General features: G+C 42.2%; 1 protein-coding gene across 1 annotated transcript in view; it reads right to left on the reverse strand.

Moving 5' to 3' along the window:
• The window catches only part of ZDHHC22 (zinc finger DHHC-type palmitoyltransferase 22), a 171,499-nt gene that overhangs the window by 18,222 nt on the left and 136,325 nt on the right, over nucleotides 1-16,952 (reverse strand). Inside the window, exon 3 of the mRNA XM_044073480.1 lies at nucleotides 3-529. Within this exon, the coding sequence (XP_043929415.1) occupies nucleotides 3-515 (513 nt within the window). The 5' untranslated portion in view covers nucleotides 516-529. The remainder of the gene's footprint in view (nucleotides 1-2; nucleotides 530-16,952) is intronic.

The following is a 16,952-nucleotide window of genomic DNA, read 5'->3' on the forward strand; positions in this document are numbered from 1 at the left end:
GCGAGAGGCAGCAGTGTAAGAAAAGTTAGTGGGCTCCCAAAGGAAAGTGCATATTCCAGAGTGAGATAAGCAACACCCAACACGAGGGAGTACAGGCAGGTGAGAGAGGTATAGAGACAGAACATGATGAAATACCGCAGATTCCTCTTTCCGATGCAGTTGCCAGTAAATAAGCAATGATGGTCACGTTTCCAGATTACCTTACTGCACAGCTTGCAAAAGTGGGTCGCTTTTATTAGCTGGTTATCCACTCCATCTGCTTGATCTGTAGCCTTCTTGTCAAAAGTACTGTCTTGCACACATTCTGAGGGGTTCAGAATGGTTAGGATATAGTTCCCCATTGTATTGGTGGCCAGGAAGAGAAACAGCACACCGTGGAAGAGTGTAAAAGGAGGGATGCTTGTAGAGGGATACCCAAAGATTGCAGGGATGAAGAGGAAAAGCTGGAGTGCAAATGTCACAGCAGCACCACAAAGAAAGTAAGCTGGGGCAACAATATTAAGGAGCTTCAGCATCCTTGAGCAGAGTCCTGCAAAACAGCAGAATAAAGCAAGAAAAAACAAGTTAGTATCTAGTGGAAGTAGAAACTAAAGTATGACTTTTTAATAGACCAGTTACAAGCTTGTGGTAGCTCTTCTGTCACTCTTATGGTAAATATTCTCACTTATGCAAAGCAATTAGCTAACTTTACATACAAAAGACATTCTTTTTCCTGTTGGTTTGTTGGCATATATTTCACACTTTGTTGCACTGTCTTAAATACTTTTAACTGCAAAACAAAGTAGCTGTCTCATTTACCTTAGAGTCCTGAAATATGTTTACTTATAGAGACATGGCTTTCTACTCCACTCTGTGACTGTCATCAGGTTGATTCAAGGAGCAGTCATTTTCAGATACAGAGCCAGACTTCATAGTTTTTCCTATCCTAAGGTATAACATTTCTGTGCTAATCCATACTATGAAAAGTATAAAATGTTCATGGTCTCCACCTTCTCAGGTTCTCCTGATAAATGATACATTTGCAGATGGAACAACCTGAGAAAAAATGGTGGCCTTCTGGACACTCGGTTCCAGACCTCACTTGTCTTGTGAATTATTAAAAACTATAAAGGTGGCACCTATTCTGACAGACCAATATTTCGTCACATTTCTCCCTTCTCAGATATCTCCTTTTCTAATACTTTGTAAAACACACATCTGTTTCTGTGGAAGGAAGCAGTGGTTGTCTGTGAAACAAAAGACATTCCTCTAGGCAGATGAGGATGCAACACTGCTCTTCCACTTGGTTCAGTCCTCCTCCTTCCCTTCCAGTGTTTCTTGTACTACTGTTATAGATGTTCAACACTAGATCACTGTGGCAGTAGCCTAAGCTGTATGGGTCCTACCCCCACTGATACCAGACAGCTGTTCAAAGCTAAAGGGCACCTTTTACACATTCTGTCAGGAGCTTTATATAAAACAACAGTTAGAGGTGAAAAGCTCAGAGCTTTCTTGCTATTGAACTGTGCTCCTTCAGCAGGTGCAGTGGAACATTTGGTCAGCTAGTGATTCTTCAGGTCTGAGCAAATAAGTCTCTCTTTGCAGAAAACCTTGCACTAAATTTCTTTTTCTGTGGAAAATATGTGAACTTTTGTCTTGTAAAAGTATACATTCTTTTGCTGAGAAACTTATTTTCCTTTAGGACTGTCACTTGTCAGGGGAAGTGTGCGTGAATGTCATATTTTTAACTTTTTTCCTACAGGTTGTATAGGTTATATGTAATAGGGACAGGACTTATGCTGACTGTCAGAGTTTTCTCTTACATGAACCTGCTTTTGACTGCTTTAAAACTTTATTAACTCTTTCATGCTTCTCTACCCATCTTTAGTGCTTCGTCCTGTGTTGATCCTATGGATCAGTTACCAGTCTCCTTGGTTGCTCTTTCCTTTTCCTGTTCACAAAACAAAAGAAGTCTTTGAGTATCATGCCGGCTCTATTTGTGCCACAGCCACTGATGGATGACTCTGCCCTGTCCAGTCTTGGCATCACAGGGCACTCATCTTTTTTCCCAATTCTGTGTAGTGTAACACCTACAGGCAATAACAACCAGGGGATAAACACATCCTCTGTGGCTGTAAAGATACCTTGCATTGGCAAGGGAGAGAAACCCGTCTCAGTCTTGGTGGGGCTAGTGTTTTACCTAATAGCCAAGATAAGCAGCCTGGGTACCAGGAGAGTGTGCCTACTTTGGGTTGGGCCTGTTCTAGGGACTTTAGCAGGAAAGGAGATAAAAAAGTAAAACATGTGGCTTCTGTTTGTTTCCATGGACAAGGAAGATTTGCTGGGATTTGCTAGGGAGTTAATATCAGCTTTTTCTGCTGCCATTTTCATGCTGGAAAGGAAAGAAAATGGTTTTCCTCACTTTTTACCTCTGATTTCAGCCAGAACAGCAAGAATTTGTGGGTGACTGGTGTGCTTAAGAATTTGTAATCTCAGTCTGAAGATTCTGAATCTAAGTAAAGTGTTGCTTCAGATTTCACTCCAGAAGGCCTTTCTTTTTTCTTAAAGTTTATCTGAAATACAAGAGTATTTTCAATAAGATCAAGATGAAATCCCCACTGCTCAGTAAATGTATTATGACTTATCACAGTTAGCTATTCCCCCAATCAATGATGCTCCTTCTGTTTTTCCTCCTTTAGAGAGTGCTTTTCTCACAGCTTGCATTTTTCCTGACAGTCATTTTCCTGCCCCTAGGAAGTATGATAGGTTATACATGGTACCTCAGGCTTACAAATACTTGATCTGATGTTGTAAATCTTCATTCATTCCTTACTGATGGGACTTCAGTTCCATCCTAGGAAATGACTTGGTCAATGCACAAGCTTGCGCCAGCCAGAAAAACTCTCTAGCTAGGTCCTACCCATAGTACCCCTCTCCTTTACCATGATCTCGTTTGCCACGTACTTCTCAAGACGCGCCAAGCCAGCTCTCACCTAAGTAGTGAAACATTTGATATATATATATATATATATATATATATATACACACACACACACACACACACACACACACACACACACACACACACACACACACACATGTTTTTCTCGCTGATACCTTCTAGTTCTCTTTGAGATTAATAGCCCTCTTTACTGCTGTGCTTTGTGTGTGTTAGTTTCTTCCCTTTTTCCTACCTTTTGGTATTGTTAGTACCATTGTTCATACAGGCCCCTCCCTTACCCTTGTGGTAATTGTTTTTACCATTGTTGGTATTTCCCCTTTCTCCCTTTCTTAAAAAAAAAAAAAAAAACAATGTTTCTTTCCTTCTGTGTGTGCTTATCTTTAGAATAACTTGTTCTCTAGCAAGAAGGTGTGACTGCATTATTATACTATTCCAGTAGAATCATGACACAATGTCTGACAAGAAGGGAATGACCGGGTTCAATCAGTGTGACAAATGTGGGCGAAAGATGCCCAACTCTGATGGGCATCTTTTGTGTGTCTACTGACTCAGAGTTCCTCATCTCCAGCTCTTGCACTTTGGCAGAGCGGAACAATAAATTAATGCTGAAAGGATTACTGAACTCTCCCTTTTTGGAGGCTCTTTCTGAGGTGGAGGTCTTAACACCTCCCAGAAAATAAAATAAAAAGATAAGCCATTCTTTTCTGGCTTCTCCAAGTTCCAAGGAACCTAAATCGTCACAGACAGTATCTGAACCTACACCAAAATTTCCAAAATTACCAAAAATGTCTGCTCCAACTGTTACGGCACCATAGCCTATAACTCTCTCTATGGTGCCAAAGTCGGTAACACCTACCACAGAACCAACAACTTTGATACATGCTTTGGTACCTATAGTTACTTCAGTACCAGACATAAATTCAGCAAACAAAGCCAAGTAAAAATCCAGATAAAAACTTGTTTCCAAAAGCAGGAAAACAGCGTGGTTCAGCTGGCCAATATAGTTGCAAAATGAATGGCTCTAGTGCACTTCGAAGTAACCCAAGGACAGCAACAGTTGTAGTTCCAAAAGCAGGTAAAATCCTTTATTCTGACAAACAAACGAACTCTCCAAACAAGCGCTTTCGCCTGGTTGTACCAGGCTTTATCAAGTTGAATTAAATGAATGCTTTCTATCCTTTATATACTAAAAGCATTTGATCATGTGATGTTTGTAGCACTTGCTAATTACATCAATTAACAAAACTTGTGCTGTTAAAAAATGCAGTTTAAAAGTCTGTGTGATTCATAAAAAATACAAAGTGCAAAGTTGACATAAATATATGCTGACATAAAAATTCTAAAATCTACCAAGTTGGAACATGTGTATGCTCTTAGTTATATCATAAAAATATATACACAAAATGAAAATGTTTTGTGTTCACTTTTAAATATTAAGAAGTGTTTCACATTGTGAAAAAAATCAGAAACTAAACATGGTCTAAGTGTTCTTTAGCTTGTTTAAACAAGCTCTCTATAGCTCTTCCTTTCTATGTAATTAATGCTTCTGTAACAAGTATCAGGGAACAAAGCTTAGAATGTAGACAGTATCTATTTGTGAAAGAGAGGTTAAGCCCTATCTCTGTAAGGTGAGAAGTAAAAATGATGGAAGAGGAGAATCATACATTAAACCTGTGGATGTCTTCAGCCAATATAGAAACATAATTTCAGCACCGACAATGATCTCTTTCATAGCTCAATCCTCCTTGGCACTGAAAACTGAAATTTTGCCCAGGATCAAATACTCACCTACAATCAACCCCCTTTTGGACAGCAGTATAGACCTTTTCTCGCGAGACCTGACTCTCCGTCTGGGGTATCTACACTTTCCATCAGGAGTCTTTCTGAAATGGATGTAGTGAGGCTTGTTGATCAGCTGTTAGCAGCCAGAGGGATTCCAACTCCTACCAAGACCTCCCTCCCAGCTGGAGCCAAAGGTTTATCTGCATAGACTCCAACATATCCTCCTTCAACCTCTTCCCAGGCTTTGGAGCCCTTGGTTCTGATGTCTATCCCAGTGCCTACATCTTTGGTTTCTGTGATGTTACCTTCCACGGTTCCGGAACCTACCCTCTGGACTTCACTCCATTCAGAGCCAATCCACCCTCGGGACCGTGACTGGTCTGTCGGCACCGTGACCCATAGTTCTGCACCAATTTTTCTATGGCGCCATCTATGGTTCCGATTGTTTCGGCAGCTCCTAGCCCTCTCTGGGCTCCTATCCTGGATGTGGGCTCATTGGAGAGGGGTGTAACCCGGGTCCTGAGGATGTCCTTCTTGGTTCCAGGCTCCCATCTCTCTTCAGGTGGGTCTGCCTTCCAGATGATGGAGAGGGTTCTTGCTTCTGCAAACATGCAGTTGGAACCTCCAGCATCAGAACTTGACCTTTCCCTTTCCTCTCGCATGCAGTTGACACAGCCCACTATGCAGGAATTTCAAGCATGGGAGCAGCAAGTAACCCTGCTTCAAGGCACAAACTCTTCAGAGTCCTCCTCAGAAGACCCCACTGAGGAGCCACCCTGAAAGAGAATGTGCAAGAGGAATCATGTGGATTCCCCAGAGAAATCCGTCGCCAAAGATACAGATTTTGATGAGGGAGAAGGGTCCCCACGGTCACCCCCTGAAGATGTCTCATTCGGAGACATCCTGGAGATCCTGAAACAGAGGGGCAACTGGAAGCCCATCGACCCTTCTACTGAGGAATCTGTATTCTTGCAAGTCTTCCATGTTCAAGCCTCTACTTCCTGGGTGACCCCACCTACAGATGAGCTGATCAAGCTCATCGTGCAGCATGCCTGGAAGGCCCCTGATAACATTGAGCTGATTCCCTGAGGCCTGATAAAATTCTCTCCTCACCAGAAGACCACCCCCACTGCTCCGGTGGTTTGGCAGTAGATTCCATGGTCGTGGCAGCGGCCACTAAGAAAGAACTTGTGGAAGAAAGTTTGACTGTCCATCCTCCGAACAGGGAGTCCTAGATGATAGACAGACTGGAGAAGTAGATTTACACTTCAGTGACCTTCGCCTTACGGTCACTGAATTACATGGCACATTTTACACATCTAGAAAGGGACCTGATTACAGAACTTTCAGGTACTTTGGCAGGGTATTACCTGAAGTGGTGCAAGATAAAGTCTCCTATCAGCTTGCCATCCTAGAGTCCATTTCTAACTCCTCTATGCAGTTGATAGTTCATACAACTGAGGGGGCAGCCAGAGCAGCTGCTTCAGGCATTGTCATAAGACGTCACGCCTGGGTGTACTTTTGTGATTTTGTGGACCCCTTCAAGTCTTCCGTCGTCAATGCTCCTGTTGATGAGTCTTCCATGTTTGGCCCAAAAGTTAAGAACACATTAGCCAGGTGTGAGAAAGAAGGAAAGACCATATCTGCTGTGGGCATATGCTTTTCCAGCCCTAAACAGTCCTACTCCAGGAATCAGAGGGGCAGAAAGATGTGGTTCAAAAAATCCCAAGGGCCTTTCTGTGACACAGGTGGTGAGCAATCCTCCCCAGGGCAAAGCGGGAACTCATCCTGAAGATGCCCCTACCATAGTAGAGGGGGCCCATGAAACCAGGGCTCCAGAGATTCCTTCTCTGTTCAGCCCTATCAGTGTTCCTGAGCAGCAGCCCGATTGGAAGCAGTTGGGGGACATTTCTCTCTGCACTACTTAGCCTGGCAATCGATAACATTAAACTCATGGGTGCAGAGGATAATGACCAGAGGTTACCATATCCCCTTTCACCTTTACCCCAGGCCTTTAAGTCGAATCCCCAATGTCCCACCCAGTCAGAGGGATACAGCAACACTAGAAGGCCTAAAACTTCTAAGAAAAAGAGGCATCCAACCAGTCCCACCAGACCAAATAGGACCTGGATTTTACTCAAGGTTCTTTTTAGTGCCAAAAAAGACAGGGGACTGGCGGCCAATTTTTGACCTCAGTGTACTGATCACGTTCGTCAGACAAGTAAAATTCCGGATGGTCACAGTTCAGTCCATTCTTCCATTTCTGGAGAAGGACAACTGGATGTGCTCTATGGATCTTCAGGATATGTATTACCACATAAAAATGGACAAATGATCCAGAAGATACTTCGCTTCTGGCTGGGAGCCAGTCATTACCAATTTCGAGTACTGCCCTTTGGTCTTTCCACAGCCCCCAGGGTGTTCACCAAATGCATTGCAGTAGTAGTAGCTCACCTGAGACTACAAGGATTCTGCGTGTTTCCATATCTAGATGATTGGCTCCTTACCACTCTAACCAGGAGTCTACTGCTTCAAGCCATGTCGTACACTCAAAATCTGGCAGAAAAGCTAGGGAATTCAATAAACACAGAAAAGTCAAAACTGGTACCGACTCAAAGCTTAGTGTTAATTGAGGCAAAGTTCAACACAATCTCCTGCCATGTCGCCTTACCTCATCACAGGCTACTAAGACTGAGATCTCAACTTCAGAGAATACTCTCTCAAAATCTGTTCCCAGCTCAACTGGTTTTCTACTCCTGGGCTCCATAGTGGCTACAGTCACTTGGTTCCACTAGCAAAATTCCATATGAGGTTGCTACAATGACTCCTAGCATCTCAATGGTCTCCTTTAACACACCCGATGTCTTACCCAATCCGCATAACAAACCGATGCAAGTAAGATCTGAACTGGTGGATAAAACCAGAGGAGGAGTTATGGTGTCATCCCTTTTACCCCCCACAACCCAAAGCCACAGTGACCACGGATGCTTCCCTGATGGAGTGGGGGGAGTATTTTCAGGGAAAGACCGTCCAAGGCACTTGGTTCCCCATAGAGGCCAAACTGCATATCAATGTCCTAGAACTGAGGGCAGTACTCCTGGCATTGCAAGCATTCCAGACAACCCTTCCGTCCGGGACAATTGCTATCCTCAGACAATATGTCAGTAGTCTTGTACATCAACAAGCAAGGAGGAATCAGATCCTATCCATTATGCTGGGAAGCCCTGAGAGTGTGGCAATGGGCGATAGCTTCCAACCGCTTTCACTTAGCAATGCACATCCCCAGGAACTCCAATCTGATTGCAGACAAACTGAGCAGAAACATTTTGATGTCTCACGAGTGGTCACTCAACTCCATGGTAGCAATACAAATTTTTTGTTTTTGGGGCTGGCCTTGCTGCGATCTCTTTGCTTCCCCTTGAACCACAAGTGCAGCAGCTTCTTCGCCCTAATCCTCCCCAAGGGGAGTCCCTGAGAGATGCTCTGATACACAATTGGCCCCGGGGTCTACTGTATGCCTTTCCCCCTATTTCCCTAATTCCACAGTTCTTGAAGAAAGCACAACAGCTGAGAAGCAAGGTAGTCCTTATTGCACCCTATTGGCCCGGTCAAGTTTGATTCCCCTTTCTATGGCCTCACTTGGTTCACCGTCCATGGACCCTAGATCCAATCCCGGGACTCCTATCTCACCTACAGGGCCTAGTCCATCCCAACATTCACAGTCTCAAGCTGACCGCTTGGTATCCCCACTTCCATTGATTGCCAGGCAGATGAACCTATCTTCCTCAGTGTGAAAAATTCTTCTGGCTTCTCCCTCCACCAGAATACTCTATCACAGCAAATGGGTCAGGTTTGTAATCTGGGCTAAAGAACAAGGACTAGACCCATTCTCAATCTCAGTCCATAAGGTCTTAGAATACCTGTTGACTCTACTCCATTCAGGAGCCTCAGCCTCTACTATTACAATTCACTTTGTGGCTATAACCAATTTTCATGATGGCTTTAATGATTCCTCACTGATGTCTTACCGCCTTTGCAAAACCTTCATGAAAGGAGTCCTGCACCTGAGACCATCTATTAAAAATACTACTGAATCTTGGAATTTGACTTTGGTTTTATGAACTCTAACCGGTTCACCTTTCGAATCTTCTGCCACATGTGATTTGAAGTTTTTATCCTGGAAAACCTTATTCCTCGTAGCCATCACCTAACCCAGGAGGATATCAGAGTTACAAGCTTTGTGTGTTAATCGCCCTTATTTAATTTTTTCATAATGAGAAAGTATCACTTCAGACTAACCCTTCCTTTTTGCCCAAGATTATCTTGAATTCAAGACTCAATCAGTCCGTTGATTTACCAGTCCTTTTCCCAAAAATTTATAACAAACTTGAATACTGCTTACACCTGTTGGATGTACATAGACAACTACATTTTTACTTAGGCAAAACTAAATCTTTCAGAAAGTTTCTGAAAAAAAAAATTATTGTTGTTTATACATCTTCTGATATGATTTACCTTACTTATTTTGTTGTTCTTATCCCACACAGTGTATTTATATGTATTTATACTGTGTACATAATAAATTTCTATGTAATTGCATTCCAAACTTCACTTTTATGGATTATTAACTGAATTTTTATGTAATGCAAATTGAATTTCTTTGTATTTTAAACTATTTGTAACTGGAGCTTTTCTCCTTGGGTCTCCACTGAAAATGGGTCTCTGGCCCAGCTGGACTAACCCGGATAATAAATGTCAATAAATAAAAAAAAAAAATAAGTTGGACCAGCTGTTCATAGCCTTTTCAGGTCCCAAATTGGGTAAAGCTGTTCCGAAGTCACCTTGTCAAAATGGCTAAAGAATTGCATTACCTTTGTCTACCAACAGAACAAATTAACTTTACCTACTAAAATCAAGGCTCACTCTACCAGGTCAGTGTCCACTTCGGTGGCGTTTCATTCCAGAGCCTCTATGGATGACATCTGCGCAGCAGCCACTTGGGCAAACCCTCCATACCTTTATCACACATTACAAATTGGATATCGCCTCCAGGGGAAGAGCATCCTTTGGCTCAATGATGCTCAGGAATATCCCTCCATAGGGTCTCCCAGGACATAAAGTAGCTGGGGACTCGGTCCCATCAGTAAGGAATGAATGAAGATTTACAACATCAGATAAAGAATTTATGTTCTTACCATAACGTTCCATCTGCGTTGTAGATCTTCATTCATTCCTTATGTCTCACCCTCCTACCCCCTGCCCAAGGACTCTTGGGTGATCTTTTTGGTCCTGACTGCCTGATAGGGCATCTGCTCAGATAGGGCCTCCACTGTCTCTATTCCTGGTGGGCAAACTCCACCTGAAGAAAGAAGGAGAGGGGCACTATAGGTAGGACTTAGCTCAAGAGTTTTTTTGGCTGATGCAAGCTTATGTATTAACTGAGTCGGTTCCGAGGATAGAACTGAAATCCCATCAGTAAGGAATGAATGAAGATCTACAACACAGATGGAATGTTATGGTAAGACATAACTTCTTTTTTTCTAATCTTAAAGCAGACTCTGCAGTGGCTTCCCTTTCCAAAATTGTTTCTGCTGGACAAATTTCTTATATCAGTCCCATTCCCTCTGACAAAGATGGAAAAGCTTTTGACAGATTTGGGAAGCAAGTGTATTCTGCTTCTACTTTTATCTTTCAGAATTTTAAACTGCCAGGTCCATATGCTAAAGTTTTTGCTTCTGTCTTTGGAGAACATGAAGAAGCTTACTGGTAACCTTGACTCTGTAGAGGCAAAAATTTAATTGACTGTCTCATTTATTTTTACTTTTCATTTTATTAAATATGCTTTAAAGTTCTTTTATGATGGTGGAGATACAGTCTGTAGGGTGGCAGCTTCTTGGCCAGTCATGAGAAGCTTTGCTTGGTTATATCCTCAACATCTTCCTGCATATGTTAAAACTGAAAATGTTTATTTTCTTCTGGACAAGGAAGTTCTCTTTGGCCCTTCTACAGCTGAGGTGCAGGGGGGTTGATACAAGGAATAACCCAAATCTTCCAACCTTTCATTTTTAAGGGAAATAAATTTCTTTCTCCCTCATGTCCTTTTTTAATACATAATTCAAGCTGCAATGTGCCTCCAAACAGGCTAAAAAAAACAATGACAAGAAAGTTCCAAAAAGAAAGTGAGAGCCTCTAAAAATAAATAACAGTCCAAAAAAAGTCAGACTGACTACCTGACTTTTCAGGGTTCCCATTCCACCCACCCCGGCAACCTTTCCGCTCTACATGAATCTTCATCTATCCTTGTTGCACACATTCTTCCAGACAACTGAGTTCTGAAAATCATTCAACAGGGGATCCCCTTTGCCCAGTAAACCATATATCCCTTTTTCCTCCTAGTATGGATCAAATGTTATCTCAGTGAGTCATAGAATCAGTGCCTGCGGACCACAGGAGCAAAGAATTTTATTCAGGGATTTTTTAGTGCTATAGAAAAAAGGAACTTGGAGGTTTGTGCTAGATCTTGCCTATATCAGTTTTTATAAAGGTCCCAAAGTTCAAAATGTTGTCCCTTCAGACCCTATTATCTCTGGTTCCCATGCTAGTTTTTTTATGGTAAAGCTAGAATTAAAAGATTCTTGCCATAACATAGGTATTGGCAAGCACTTCAGGTGCTTTTGAAGATTTTCTGTATCTGGCTCACATCATCAGATCTGATGTTGTTATTTTCATTCTTCATCAATGAATGGGTTATGGATCCAATTCTCGGATCCGACATGGCTGCATACTACAGACTTTGGATCCAACTCTCGAACTCCCCCCTCTAACCATAATGTCCCAGTCCATCCACAATACCTCAGATCTTGTTTGCCGCCATTGCGCATGGATGTGGGATTCTTCTCTCGCAGTTTCTTATCTTTTAGAAAGTTGTAAGTAAAAAGTTGAATTACCTTTAAAGTAAATTTCTTTTTCTTAATATATAATATATATTTTTTATTATTTTATTTTTCCTATCTTTAAACCTCCATCTAGTTTCTCCTTTTCTGCATTAGGCTCCTACTATTTTTATAATAACCTCTCAGACATACCATTGCTGGTATTTTGTCTTTCTTCCCTTCTTCTATAACTCCTACCCTATTAAATAGGGTATTTCTTTTTTTACCACTGATGGTAATTTCCCTACAAAAAAAAAAATCTGTCCTTGATTTAACTATTTTTCTATTTTTCTCAGTGGATTTTTACTGCCATGGCTGACAAGCCAACAAGTTTCAAGACATACATTTCCTGTGGGCATAAAATCCTACCTCGGATGCCTACAAGGAGTACTTCTATTGCTTAGGTGCAGTGCATTTAAATACAAACTGTACAGTTTGTGCAGGATTTAATTCAAGAGTCATAGCTGACAGGCATAGTAAGCTTATACTTTATGGTTTGCCTCCTCCCTCTTCTTCCCGTTCAGGGGCTCAAACCTTCAGTAAGTCTTCAAAAAGCTCCATTGGAGCATAGCAGATATTTGCCTCAGGAGAAACCTGCCATTAACAAACACTACAACAGAAGGAAAAAACAGTTGCAGAAAAGGTAAAGTCCCAAGATGGAAAAATTCCCTTGTAAGTCTCAGTAAAAAACTGAGATCCCTCATCAAATCCTCCAAAGCTAGTTAAAAAAACAAAATTGCTGCAGATGCTAAAGACAACCAAAAAGCATTCTTTAGCTATGTCAGGAATCTGCATAACAATACACAGAGGTGCTCTGAACTACTGCACAACGGTACCACTTACACTGAACCAACAGATATTGCCAATATCTTGGCCGACAAGTTTAGTGCAAACTTTAACCCCCACCCCCTAACAGGCCCATCCCAATACCCAAGGATTTCCAAATCCCTAATATCACACTACACAGGTAGAAGCCGCACTATCCAAAGCTAAAAATGCAGCCTCCATGGGACCTGACAATATACCTGGCTGTGTTCTACATGAATTACAAAAGGAACTGACACCACACCTGAGTGCCTTGTTCAACCACAGCCTCACTTCAGGCTTTTTTCCCACTGAATGGCACACTGCTACAGTCATTCCTCTTCACAAAGGGGGAGCGACTACTGAGCCTGGAAACTACCACCCCATCAGCCTGATGACCTTGATTTGCAAGGCCATGGAGCACATCATTATGGACCTCATAAATAGGGATATAGGGAACCTTCAAACCCTGGACTGCTCACAGTCTGGGTTTGTGAAGGGCAGATCATGTCTGCTCAACCTGATAGACTTCTATGAATCTGTCACCAGATCAGTTGATGAAGGCAAGGTAGCCCATACATCCTACTTCGATTTAGCCAAGGCCTTCGACACCATCCCCCACTCAGGGATCATTGACAGACTCACTAACCTAGGCATCAACCCCTACGTTATAAGATGGGTTGCCAACTGGCTCATGGACAGAACCTACACGGTGAAAGTAGCGGACTCCAAATCCGACTACCAGGCAGTTACAAGTGGAGTCCCACAGGGATCTGTCCTGGGTCCTCTCCGGTTTGGTATCTACTTCTCTGAAGTTCAGGCCAACACCAAGGGACTCTGGTTAACCAAATTCGTGAATGACTGCAAACTGGAAGCTATTATTAATTCTCAAGCTGATGTAGACATCCTACAAAAGGGCCTCACAGACACCAATGACTGGTGCCAGAACAATGGTCTTAGGCTCGATGCTAAAAAAAGCATTGTTATCCCCTTTGGGGAAAATATGGTGCCCATGAACTACCACTTCGATGGTAGCCCACTCAACTCCCAAGGTGTGATAAGAGATCTAGGGACACAGGTAGATAGCAACCTCTCCTTTGACAACTGTGTTGCCATCGTAGTTAGAAAGTCCTTCTATGTGGCACATCTCATTACAAATGGTTTCTCATCCAAGGAGAAAGAAGTCATAATCCCCCTCTACTCATCCCTCATTAGACCCATTATAGAGTATAATGCCCCATTTGGCATGTACCTCACTAGACACCTGAAATAACTGGAGAGGCCACAAAAATTCCTCACAAAGAGGACTCTAGGACTAAAACACATGCCCAACTCAGATAGGCTCAAAAAACTCCAGCTATACTCCGTCTCATATCGCCTACTTAGAGGCGAGCTCTGCTTGGCATACAAAGCCTTGTCTGACCCAGTGTTGCTAGATGTGCTTCATCTGAAAAAGTTGCAATCCCCCCGCACTACACACTCCAAAGACCTTGACCTCATCACCACAATAAACAGGACCTGCTGGAGGGACAGGTTCCTAACCCAGAGACTTTCCATACTCTGGAATAAACACCCCATTTATGTCAAGCAGAGCACTACACTAGCCCTCTTCAAGAAAAATCTTGACGAGTGGATGGGTAACAGGAAATTCCCCCCGGGGGATCACTTTGACAGCCGTGCTCGATAGGGGCACAAGGAACTAATGTCCGGCAACAGGATGACTGGGAATATTCTTGGGCTAGGCTTGTGTTGGCTCCAGGGCCATTAGCCTAGTACTCACCTATGAACCTATAAGTCTCCTAAGACTTCCTTGGAGCCACCATCAAACATTTCCAGATTGTTGGATACAAGTTTGTCGTACTTGAAAAGACTGTGGACCTTAAGCTTTCTGATCCTAAGCCCTCAAATCCTATTGTTATTTCAGCCAGTCCTGCCATTCAAATTATGGATCCTAAATCATTGGATCCTAAGCCCAGCATGTCTTACACACCAAAGAATTGCTCACCAGTTTCTGATAGTTCCTATCTCCCCTCAGCTCCATTCACCTTTTATGCAGACACCTAAAAAGCATTCTAGACCTCAATCAACTACTTCATCCATCAGATCTTACACAACTTATCACATCCCCTACAACAACTGACAAAACTACCAAATGCCTGTCTATCCTTGACTGGATATTGGTTAACAATCCCTCACTAACATCTCAGGCAGGTTGTCTTCCAGATGGCCAAAGTGACCACTTGCCAACATTTCTCATGCGTGCCCGCACCCTCCAAACTAACCACACCTCTTACTGTACAATCAGAAACAAAAAATCCTTCAACCCAAAAAAGTTCATCTCAGCCCTAAAAAGCTGTAAATGGGAATATCTCAAACAGCTACCCCTAGATGAAGCAATCAACTCATTTAATAAAACTTTTTGGGAGATTCTAGATTGCTATGCTCCCTCCAGAACCATTAGAGTTAGAGCCAATTATGCACCCTGTTTGAGCAAGGAATGAAGTTCCTTCTGAAAATTAGAAATAAAGCCTGGGGAACAATACCACAAACACAAAACCCAAACCACAAAAGTAACATTTCTGGAACTACGTAACAAAGTTAAAAAACTCATCAAACAGGACAAAATCAATTATTACCACAGTATTCAAGAAAAATACCATAATAACCCAAAAAAATTCTGGGCCGCAGTTAATAACATATTATCCCCAGGCAAAACCTCCACACACACTCCAACCTCTGCCACTAACCCTGAAAACATAGCAACACAATTTAATGCTTATTTTACAGAAACAATACTAGCCCTAGCCAATACAAACAACAACTCCAATAGCCATGCCCCAATAACTCCCCATCTCAGTAAACCCTCTCAAAACAACCTCAGTCTATTTACACAACAACCAGTAACAGTAAATACTGTAAAAAAACTACTGCTCAAACTAAAATCAACTACCTTAGCTGCAAACTACCAGCCGAATTTCTGAAAGTAGCTGCTGATGGAATAGCTTACCCAGTAGCAATACTCATAAACAGATCTAAGTCAGAGTGCATTGTACCTGCTGTATGGAAAAAATCCCATATAATACCCCTTCACAAAGGCGGCAACTCAACCAATTTTAGCAACTACCGCCAAATCGCTATTCTATCATCCTTATCCAAAATTCTAGAGAGGGTGGTCCATACTCAACGCATGAACTGCCTTAACACCCACAATCTATTATCAATCACACAACATGGATTTCACCCCCATCATAGTACAACTACAGCCCTCATGTCCTTTACTAATACAGACAACCAACTTAGAAATTCAGGGCAATTCGTATCTGCCATATTTCTCGACCTGTCCCAAGCATTCAATATGGTAAACCACAAAAAATGATCAAAGTCCTCTCCTCCCTAAACCTTAGTACTTCCACTGTTAACTGGTTCCAAAACTGTCTATCAGACCGACAAAAGGCTGTACTGTGGCAACATCACCTGTTCACTCTATTTAGGACCACTATTGTTCTCCCTCTTTATCAACCAGCTCCACACCTCCACTCGCCAACCATCTGTGATACAATACACAGATGACTCTCCCCTCATATGCTCTGCCCCCACCATACAGGACTTCCACACTATAACCCAGAACTCATTTCTATCAGTAGAATCCTGGCTTACCACTGCTCAACTCATTCTAAACCCAAATAAAACCAAACTCCTCTTCTTCTACCCCTTAAGAACACCTACGAAACTCCCAGTTTTCACCCTAGAGTCCAAAAACAAAACTATTATCGCCCCTGTGACACATACCAAACTGCTAGGGGTTGAAATTGACAACAATCTAAAATGTGATATCCACATAGCCCAAACTATCAAAAAAGTCCATAAAAATTTAGGTCTCCTTTACAGAAACAAGAAATTTTTAACCAGATCTACAAAAGCTACCACTGCCAAGACACACCTCCTGTCGCCCCTACTCTATTCCTTCCATATACTAACCAACCTACGCAAATCAGACCTTACTAAACTAGACTCATGTTACAATAAAATAGCCAAATTTGCTACAAACTCCCCCTACAAAACATACCATTGCACTGCTCTTAGACAACTAAACTGGCTGAGCTCCTCCAATACAAGCAACTAACCTTCGGCCATAAAATACTCCATGAACCAGATAAAACCTCAGCCCTTAAAGATCTCATGCAACCATACACCACCACTAGAATACTACATTCCAGTGACAAACTCCTAGTTAAATCCACCAAAGCTAACAACTCAGCTGGGGAATCCTTATTGTCTAACATCATTCCTAAAATATGGAATAAACTACCCACTTTCATCTGCACCATAGTACAATTTAAAAAACTTCTTTTTACTCACTTAGAAAAATCCTGGCTTTGCTCTTGCTACCCACCTGACTAACTCCATATTCTCCACTTTTTATACACACCCTCTGACCTTAGATCTACACTTTACAGTACTATCCTATTATGCCTTCTTCCACCCCTATATAT

This window comes from Protopterus annectens, chromosome 6.part0 (assembly GCF_019279795.1).
Source record: "Protopterus annectens isolate FY-2018-M chromosome 6.part0, PAN1.0, whole genome shotgun sequence".
NCBI classification, from domain to species: Eukaryota; Metazoa; Chordata; order Ceratodontiformes; family Protopteridae; genus Protopterus; species Protopterus annectens.